This window comes from Anguilla rostrata, chromosome 6 (assembly GCF_018555375.3).
Source record: "Anguilla rostrata isolate EN2019 chromosome 6, ASM1855537v3, whole genome shotgun sequence".
Lineage (NCBI taxonomy): Eukaryota > Metazoa > Chordata > Actinopteri > Anguilliformes > Anguillidae > Anguilla > Anguilla rostrata.
The window spans coordinates 456,648-466,832 of record NC_057938.1 but is presented as its reverse complement, the minus strand read 5'-3'; the positions used below and the strand labels follow the sequence as shown (position 1 = coordinate 466,832).

Sequence of the window (10,185 nt, the reverse complement as noted above, 5' to 3'; positions counted from 1 at the left end):
CATGATGCCACAAGATGGCAGGATTTCACACGGTTTTGTTTTGCTCGGGCTTGTCTCCCTCGTGCGGATGCAATGCTGGTGCAGCAGGGAGTTTCATGACGCCTGACTCACTCAGATCATCTCAAAGTAAGATTTATTACAGACAGGATCAGAGAGCCACTGACATAAACACAACATGTAGATTTTTTGCTTTATTTGATGACCTCCCCCCCCCCCCCCTAGTTGGATGGTGCCCCGCTGCCCCAGTTAAAAAACCAAAATGTTAACAAGTTGTTCATTTTCCTTTATTACACTTTTCATGTGGAGAGGGATAATTTACTCTGTGTTTGAATCCTGTTTGTGAGGGAGGGTGTGTGTTTGTGATTAGCTGGGGAATGAGATTCCATTTGGATTAACACACATGAGAGAGAACTGACAGAACCTGATGAACAGGGCTGGTGCAAAACTGCTGACAGATCAGCCAATCACACCTCAGTGGTACAATGCTGCCCCCTGCAGGAAGTGCTGTCTCTGATAATCAGGTGTGTTTAACAGGAAGAGGGAAGTACAGTTTCTCACATACAGGCTGGTCAGTTTCACTGGGGATCTTATGATATGATTTCACTGTATATTTTTCAGAAATTAAGGACTTATAATTATTACCTATAATTATTCTGAATTAGTAATAAAAAACAATGGGGGAGAGCAGAGATTTGGGCCGAAATCAGAAACAGTACTATGACTTGCAGTTTGTTCTGACAGCAGTAAGTGAAAGTTAAACTAAACTGCAGGTTTAGCTGAAGTCATTACCGAGCTCAGATCTGAGAAAGACAGAATGGCGTCTGGATCTTCTCTCCTGGAAGAGGAGCTCTCCTGTCCTGTTTGCTTTGAAATCTTCAGGGATCCGGTTGTCCTGAGTTGCCATCACAGCTTCTGTAGGGCCTGTCTGCAGAAGAACTGGGAACAGAAGGGATCTCGGGAGTGTCCAGTGTGCAGAAGAAGATCTTCTATGAATCCACCTCTCCCTAACATGTCTCTGAGGAATATCTGTGAGGCATTCTTAAAGGAGAGAAGTCAGAGAGCTAAAGCAGGATCTGAAGTGCTCTGCAGTCTGCACTGTGAGAAACTCAAACTCTTCTGTTTTGAGGATGAAATACCCGTCTGCCTTGTCTGCCAAACTTCAAAAAAACATGAAAACCACAAAGTGCGACCAGTTCAGGAGGCTGCAGAAGAGTATAAGGTAACTGTTTGATAACTGAATTTACACTTAAATTATCTCATATTTCATACTTGTAATCAGTATTAATTGTTCATGCTTTTCCAATTCATTTGTGAATTCCTTGTGATTGAACATTATTATTTAGAATATTTAGGTTTTGGGGTGCTGTCATTTACAGAGTATTTGGGAAAGTTTATTAAACGGCTGAACTGAAATCATGAAAAACCTTTTATGTCAGAAAAATAGTTCATATTGAAGATTAATTTCATTTTCATGATTTTGAATTTCTGATGAAGTAGTTGCAGCATTTTCAAAGGGTTATGATCTGCAAAAGGAGCCATTTTAGTCCTCAGGCCTGACCACAGTTTGACTACATGTCACATGACTGACAGAGAGACAGGAGGGAGGGGCAGGAGTGTGGAGACATTCTCAGAGCTGTGTTAGGGAGCAGTGCTCAACATGGGACAGTAGGGGTCAAAGTTCATGGCTCAGATATATGGAGGATGGAGTGTAGTACAGTGGGTAGGGAACTGGGCTTGTAACCGAAAGGTCGCCAGTTCGATTCCCGGGTAAGGACACTGCTGTTGTACCCTTGAGCAAGGTACTTAACCTGCATTACTTCAGTATATATCTAGCTGTATAAATGGATACAAATGTAAAAAGTTGTGTAAGTCGCTCTGGATAAGAGCGTCTGCTAAATGCCTGTAATGTAATGTGTCTGGCAGAATATAGCCTCAGAGGGCAGATTACTGTTAGTGTGTCAAATGTAACTCTAAAGATACAGCACATCAAACTTGAGACATTCTTATTTTAAAATGTTTGTAAATTGAATTTTGCCAGTAAAAACTGAATATTTGTTGTAATTTGCTACAGTCATGCCAGTTTACCTGGTATGTCTGTGTCATAGAGAAAATGCAGTGATATGTGTCTCAGTGAACACATTGTTTTAACACAAGCTGTGGCCTGAGTCTCCATTCTGGCTCCCCTCTGTCTGAACAGGGGCTCTTGTGCTGTTTGTGTAGGTACTGAAGTTTACTGATGGTTTGTTTTCTCAGTAAAGTGTGGACTCTGTCATTTCTTTCCAGGGGAAACTCAGGACTGCACTGGCTCCACTGCAGAAGAAGCTAAAAGCCTTTAATGAAGTGAAATTAGTCTGTGATCAAACAGCAGAGCACATCAAGGTACTGTACTGAGGCCTTTAAATCACAGTGTTGAAAATGCAGAACTGGACTGTGCTGAACTTATGGTGAATAATGTTTATTCCAGAGCCAGGCCCATCACACAGAGAGACAGATAAAGATGGAGTTTGGAAAACTTCAGCGGTTCCTAAAAGATGAAGAGGCAGCCAGGATCGCTGCACTGAAGCAGGAAGAGGAGCAGAAGAGTCAGATGATGAAGGAGAAGATTGAGAAGATGACAGAAGAGATATCATCCCTTTCAGAACAAATCAGAGCCATAGAACAGGAGCTGGGAGCTGAAGACGTCTCATTCCTGCAGGTAAGACCTGTTCAGAATTTATTTTGACAAGCATATGAAAACATGAATAAATACTAATAAGTTTTTCATGCAGCCATAATTGCAGTTGCTGTAAGGTACATGATACCACAAACAAATAGATATCCCCGTGACCTACGTTAGGCTGACTGACCATAGTTCATGCACCGCTGGCATGAACAGGAACTTGCAGCCAAGCCAGAGCGTCAGGGACAGTCACTGTAAGCAGTCTGGCAGAGAGCAGTAGGAGTTTCGTGGGTCGCCTCTCTCTCCATTGAAATGAAGGACTTCCTGTGAGAATGCCGTGGGACTGCCCTGATTGGTGTAAATCCGGGGAACTCATAATGATGTCACGACCCAATAGATATCTCCCACGACCCTAACTTGGGTTTGTGCACCTCTGCCCTGAACCACCGATTCATGTAAACTTGCAAATATCATCAAATCTCTATGAAGCGTTGTCAAGCAGTACGATTATGTTCTCTGGTTTGCAGGTAGTGTTTTTCTCCAAGATACAAGTTTATCATCATCCTACATCTGCACATTATACACATATACAACTATGGTGAAGCAACACATTTAGTTTTCTAAATACATAAAGCATGTTCAGTACCATACAGTCAGATATTACTGTGGTTTCTAACGGTATTAATGGACTGAGCATTGGCTTCAGTGGTAATAATTCACTCTCCTTATTTCAGAGCTACAAGGACACAGAAGGCAGGTAAGCAAACTTCCTCCTCTCTCATCAGGTTAAATATCAGGAGTATTTTATTGGCTCTATGGTGATTTATCAGTGATGTGGAATGTGTTTGAAAAGGCGCTCTGTCTGTGATAATTACTGTTGCTTTAAAATATTAATATGATGAATTTAATATTACCCCTCTAATATAAAAACACCCCCCCCCCCCCCCCCCCCCGTGAGTGTGTGTCCCTCAGTGGGTTCGGGCTGCTTCATATCTGGCAGCCAGTGGGGCTGTGTGACAGAACGCTGGGAGGGATGGAGCCATTTTCTTTATAGAATGAAGATCTGATGCTGCTGCTGATAGTCTTCTATGGTAATGAAGCCACGCCCACAGCACAAGTGACTCCTGAATATTATTGCAGAGCCCAGTGCACACTGGCGGATCCAGAGAAGGTCTCAGGAGCGTTGATTGATGTGGCCAAGCACCTGGGCAATCTGAAGTACAGAGTGTGGGAGAAGATGCTGGGGACTGTTCAATACAGTGAGTACTGGGGGCAGGGAGCTCCACATTGTCACTGTACAGGGGGAATCTTCAGCATCCTTTCCACAAGCTGATAAAGCCAGTCAGAGTCATATTGGTCCTGTCTGTGTAAGAGTCCTGGAGTGAAGAGACTGAGCACCAGTCCTTAATCTCACTGATACTCATTATAATATGCTGCTTTTATAGTGATTACGTATTTTAGGGGAAGGACAGGAGCTGCACAAACACTGACAGGCTTGCCTCCCTCTTATAAGGATTATACAATGTGTGACTTTAGAAATATTGTTTCCTATTAGTTCTGGTGCTTCTGTCACACATGTATCTGAGGCTATAATGGTTGTTTTTGTGAAACCCAGTTTATATCATTAGGAGCCCATTGTGTCTGCCTTTTGTGCAGATTAGTGCTGACTTCACTTTTTTACTTTACAGGCATTTAGCAGAAGTTCTTATCCAGAGCGACTAACACAGCTTTTTACACAGCATTTACATTGTATCCGATGATACAACTGGATATATACTGGAGCAATGCAGGTTAAGTACCTTGCTCAAGGGTACAACAGCAGTGTCCTACCGGGGAATCAAACCTGTGACTTTTAGGTTACTGCAGCATTTAGTTTACAAGACCAGCTCCTTACCCGATGTGCTGCACTACCGCCTGTACTACACTTCTGCTGACGTCTCATTCTATGTCCCTTCAGCTCCTGTGACTCTGGACCCAAACACAGCACATCCCAAACTCTCACTGTCTGAGGATCTGACCAGGGTGAGACTCAGTGATGAGAGACAGCAGGTTCCTGATAATCCAGAGAGATTTGATTGGTGGCCGTGGTGTGTGCTGGGCTCTGAGGGATTCAGCTCAGGGAGACACTGCTGGGATGTAGAAGTGGGGGGTGAGGCCTGGGTGGTGGGTGTGGCTAAAGAGTCCATCAGAAGGAAAGGGAATGTGAATGCGAGCCCAGCAGGAGGAGTGTGGTGTATACTGCAGCGTTCTCAGCGTTATGAAGCCGTGACATCCCCAGTCCCTACACCCCTCACTGTGTGGAGGGAACTCCAGAGGGTCAGAGTGCAGCTGGACTGGGACAGGGGGGAGGTGTCAATCTCTGACCCCAGTGACAACACTCCTCTCTACACTTTTAAACACTCCTTCACTGAGAGTGTCTTTCCATTCTTTATTACTACGAAAGGGGGGTCACATTTGCAGATCTGTCCACTGAAGGTTTCTGTAACAGTGGAATAGCACTGAGGGATTGTGGGTAAAGATCAGATCTCAATGATTCTGTGTTTGCAGACTGTATTGCCATTCAGATATTAATCTAGTAAAGAAATGTTTATTTAATAAGTGTGTTGTTTCTTTGACATAGTCTCATAATGTTAATTTAGGGAGTAAAGCATTTAATTGTGTGTTGAGCTGATTGGTCGTACCTGCAGCACAGTACCCTGAGTACAGAGGAGAGACTGAGTCTCAGAGCACTGCAGGGAGATCAGAGCTTTTCACTGCTTACCTGCATCATGGACCAGCACTGCATGATTACTGAGCAACATGATGTGGGTGTGCGTGTGTGCGTGCATGAGTATACAGTGTATACAGTACGTGTGTGTGTGTGTGTGCGCGCGTGCGTGCGTGCGTGCATGTGTGTGGGTGTGTATATATACATATTTTATATGCCATTTTATACTGTGTTTTTTATTTTCAGATATTTTAATATTTTTCAATGTTCAAAGATACACAACTTGCAGCTCATTGTAGAATTAGAGGTCAGAACATTGTGTAATGGCTTGTGCAGGTTCTTCATCAAACTACTGAAATCACAGATTATTGTTTTTAATGTGTTGCAAAATGTGTTTCTGTATTCCAAAAAACTGAAGCTAGCTTTGATCCAGAATATTATGTATCAGTATTCTGATACATAATCTAGACCCAGGCACCAGACACATAAACACCTTTAACTTCATGTGCTGTGAAAGTGTGTTTAAGTGCTATAGAGCTGCTCTGATTGGTTTATGTGCTGTGGGAATGTGATCAATGATATCAAATCAAATACATTTTATTTGTATAGCACATTTTACAGAAAACTGTCACAAAGAGGCTTTACAGAGTAGCAAGAAAAGAGCAAGACACAGAGCAACAAGAGCAGAACACAGGCCTGAACCCCTAAACAGTAAGCTCGTGATATCCTGCTGAACCCCCAAACAGTAAGCTTGTGATATCCTGCTGAACCCCCAAACAGCAAACACGTGATATCCTGCTGTTTGCATCTAAATGAGGGTTTGGCCTTTCCTCTCCCGTCTTTCAACATGTGTGTGGACTTACAGCAGGACTCTAACAGGAAAAAGTGCAGCAAACATAACAATAAAAAAATCATGATAATGATGATGATAATGATAATAATAATCATAATCGTCATCGTCAGGCTGACCTGTGTCAGGTAGTCTGCTCAAGCTCACCTTTTCCCAGCCCCACTGTTCCAAACAAACCGCACAAAGTGAACTCACATTTAACCAAAGGCAGGTTCAGTTAGGCATTAAGGTGGGGGTGGTGAGGTGTTTGGGTAAGGGCAGGTTCAGTTAGGCATTAAGGTGGGGGTGGTGAGGTGTTTGGGTGAGGGCAGGTTCAGTTAGGCATTAAGGTGGGGGTGGTGAGGTGTTTGGGTGGGGGCAGGTTCAGTTAGGCATTAAGGTGGGGGTAGTGAGGTGTTTGGGTGGGGGCAGGTTCAGTTAGGCATTAAGGTGGGGGTAGTGAGGTGTTTGGGTGGGGGCAGATTCAGTTAGGCATTAAGGTGGGGGTAGTGAGGTGTTAGGGTGGGGGCAGGTTCAGTTAGGCATTAAGGTGGGGGTAGTGAGGTGTTAGGGTGGGGCAGGTTCAGTTAGGCATTAAGGTGGGGGTGGTGAGGTGTTTGGGTGGGGGCAGGTTCAGTTAGGCATTAAGGGGGGGTGGTGAGGTGTTAGGTGGGGGCAGGTTCAGTTAGGCATTAAGGTGGGGGTAGTGAGGTGTTAGGGTGGGGGCAGGTTCAGTTAGGCATTAAGGTGGGGGTGGTGAGGTGTTAGGGTGGGGGCAGGTTCAGTTAGGCATTAAGGTGGGGGTGGTGAGGTGTTAGGGTGGGGGCAGGTTCAGTTAGGCATTAAGGTGGGGGTGGTGAGGTGTTAGGTGGGGGCAGGTTTAGTCAGACATTAAGGTGGGGGTGGTGAGGTGTTAGGTGGGGGCAGGTTCAGTTAGGCATTAAGGTGGGGTGGTGAGGTGTTAGGTGGGGGCAGGTTCAGTTAGGCATTAAGGTGGGGGTGGTGAGTGTTTAGGTGGGGGCAGGTTCAGTTAGGCATTAAGGTGGGGTGGTGAGGTGTTTGGGTGGGGCAGGTTCAGTTAGGCATTAAGGTTGGGTTGGTGAGGTGTTTGGGTGGGGGCAGGTTTAGTTAGGCAATAAAGTGGAGGTGGTGAGGTGTTTGGGTGGGGCAGGTTCAGTTAGGCATTAAGGTGGGGGTGGTGAGGTGTTTGGGTGGGGGCAGGTTCAGTTAGGCATTAAGGTTGGGTTGGTGAGGTGTTTGGGTGGGGGCAGGTTTAGTTAGGCAATAAAGTGGAGGTGGTGAGGTGTTTGGGTGGGGGCAGGTTCAGTTAGGCATTAAGGTGGGGGTGGTGAGTGTTTGGGTGGGGGCAGGTTCAGTTAGGCATTAAGGTGGGGGTGGTGAGGTGTTAGGTGGGGGCAGGTTCAGTTAGGCATTAAGGTGGGGGTGGTGAGGTGTTTGGGTGGGGGCAGATTCAGTTAGGCATTAAGGTGGGGGTGGTGAGGTGTTTGGGTGGGGGCAGGTTTAGTTAGGCAATAAAGTGGGGGTGGTGAGGTGTTTGGGTGGGGGCAGGTTCAGTTAGGCATTAAGGCGGGGGTGATGAGGTGTTAGGGTAGGGGTTGTGAGGTGTTTGGGTGGGGGCAGATTCAGTTAGGCATTAAGGTGGGGGTGGTGAGGTGTTAGGGTGGGGGCAGGTTCAGTTAGGCATTAAGGTGGGGGTGGTGAGGTGTTAGGTGGGGGCAGGTTCAGTTAGGCATTAAGGTGGGGGTGGTGAGGTGTTAGGGTGAGGGCAGGTTCAGTTAGGCATTAAGGTGGGGGTGGTGAGGTGTTAGGGTGAGGGCAGGTTCAGTTAGGCATTAAGGTGGGGGTGGTGAGGTGTTAGGGTGGGGGCAGGTTCAGTTAGGCATTAAGGTGGGGGTGGTGAGGTGTTTGGGTGGGGGCAGGTTCAGTTAGGCATTAAGGGTGGGGAGGTGTTAGGGTGGGGGCAGGTTCAGTTAGGCATTAAGGTGGGGGTGGTGAGGTGTTTGGGTGGGGGCAGGTTCAGTTAGGCATTAAGGGTGGGGGTGGTGAGGTGTAGGGTGGGGCAGGTTCAGTTAGGCATTAAGGTGGGGGTGGTGAGGTGTTTGGGTGGGGGCAGGTTCAGTTAGGCATTAAGGTGGGGGTGGTGAGGTGTTTGGGTGGGGGCAGGTTCAGTTAGGCATTAAGGTGGGGGTGGTGAGGTGTTAGGGTGGGGGCAGGTTCAGTTAGGCATTAAGGTGGGGTGGTGAGGTGTTAGGGTGGGGACAGGTTCAGTTAGGCATTAAGGTGGGGGTGGTGAGGTGTTTGGGTGGGGACAGGTTCAGTTAGGCATTAAGGTGGGGTGGTGAGGTGTTAGGGTGGGGGCAGGTTCAGTTAGGCATTAAGGTGGGGGTGGTGAGGTGTTAGGTGGGGGCAGGTTCAGTTAGGCATTAAGGTGGGGGTGGTGAGGTGTTAGAGTAGGGGTGGTGAGGTGTTTGGGTGGGGGCAGATTCAGTTAGGCATTAAGGTGGGGGTGGTTAGGTGTTAGGGTGGGGGCAGGTTCAGTTAGGCATTAAGGTGGGGTGGTGAGGTGTTAGGGTGGGGGCAGGTTCAGTTAGGCATTAAGGTGGGGGTGGTGAGGTGTTAGGTGGGGCAGGTTCAGTTAGGCATTAAGGTGGGGGTGGTGAGGTGTTAGGGTAGGGGTGGTGAGGTGTTTGGGTGGGGGCAGATTCAGTTAGGCATTAAGGTGGGGGTGGTGAGGTGTTTGGGTGGGGGCAGATTCAGTTAGGCATTAAGGTGGGGGTGGTGAGGTGTTAGGGTGGGGGCAGGTTCAGTTAGGCATTAAGGTGGGGGTGGTGAGGTGTTAGGGTAGGGGTGGTGAGGTGTTTAGGTGGGGGCAGGTTTAGTCAGACATTAAGGTGGGGGTGGTGAGGTGTTTGGGTGGGGGCAGGTTCAGTTAGGCATTAAGGTGGGGGTGGTGAGGTGTTAGGGTAGGGGTGGTGAGGTGTTTGGGTGAGGGCAGGTTCAGTTAGGCATTAAGGTGGGGGTGGTGAGGTGTTTGGGTGGAGTCCAGTTGCCCTGCTGAACTGACAGGACCTTCAGCGGCCGTTTAAAAATCGAGAGTAAAAGACCGCTAGCTGTTGCCGTGGTAGCCGGCCGGAGGGTGGTGCATTATGGGGCAGTGTGCAAACGCACCAGGATTGTCTGTGAAAACAGCACAACGGAGTAACACAGTCCTCCTCACAGGCCTGCTCTTACTCCAGTATAAGCACAGAGATTTCGGGGGGGGGGAGCTGCTCTTACTCCAGTAAAAGTGCAGAGATTTCAGGGGGTGGGGGGGGGCATATGAGAAATTCCTCCTCCATGCATCTCACAGGACAGTCGTTGTCAGGGAAACGAGGTGCCCCGCCCAAAATGAGCTTCACGCGACGGGGTACCCGAGCTGGACGGGGGCTTACATGGGGTGCTAACTCGCCGGTGGAGATCCGTCCTCCCCTCAGTCACAGTTCCTAACAGCGAAAAGGAGGAGTCATTCCTCCGTTCCACTCTCCCTTTCGCCCCAAAACTTCATCCCAGAGCCCATATCACTGCAACACTTATTAGGATGGTAAGTGTGACAGCTCTGATAACGACCCACAGATCAGGTTAACCAGTCGCTCATCCTGTTCTTTTCACACACATTTGCCTGCTAGCTGAATACACCAGCAGTGCACTGAACAGAACAGCCCCCCCAGGCCCAAGCACATCATACTAATCATGCCATCATACAGCTTATCAGACTAAGACTAAGACTCCACCCTGATCCCAAATCAGTGCAGAGACCCCCCAGTGCCAAACTGGCAGGGCTGGATCTCTGCAGCTGGTTGGACTCAGGGAGGGACGGGACGGGATGTCTCTTACCCTTCTGTGGGGGCCTTGGGCTGCTGCTGTTCCTGTTCCATCCTGCAGGGGGCGAGAGACGCAACATTCACTAACAACAGAGGTAACCCCAGAGGG

At 47.8% G+C, this 10,185-nt stretch overlaps 1 protein-coding gene across 1 annotated transcript; it reads left to right on the top strand.

The window, feature by feature from the left end:
• Window positions 1-215: 215 nt before the first annotated feature.
• On the top strand, window positions 216-5,474 carry LOC135258107 (E3 ubiquitin-protein ligase TRIM35-like). The gene is made up of 6 exons (XM_064341359.1): window positions 216-1,219; window positions 2,284-2,379; window positions 2,465-2,695; window positions 3,394-3,416; window positions 3,800-3,918; window positions 4,617-5,474. The coding sequence occupies exons 1-6, from the start codon at window positions 815-817 to the stop codon at window positions 5,153-5,155; spliced, it is 1,413 nt and encodes a 470-aa protein (XP_064197429.1). The 5' UTR covers window positions 216-814; the 3' UTR covers window positions 5,156-5,474.
• The last annotated feature ends 4,711 nt before the right edge of the window (window positions 5,475-10,185 follow it).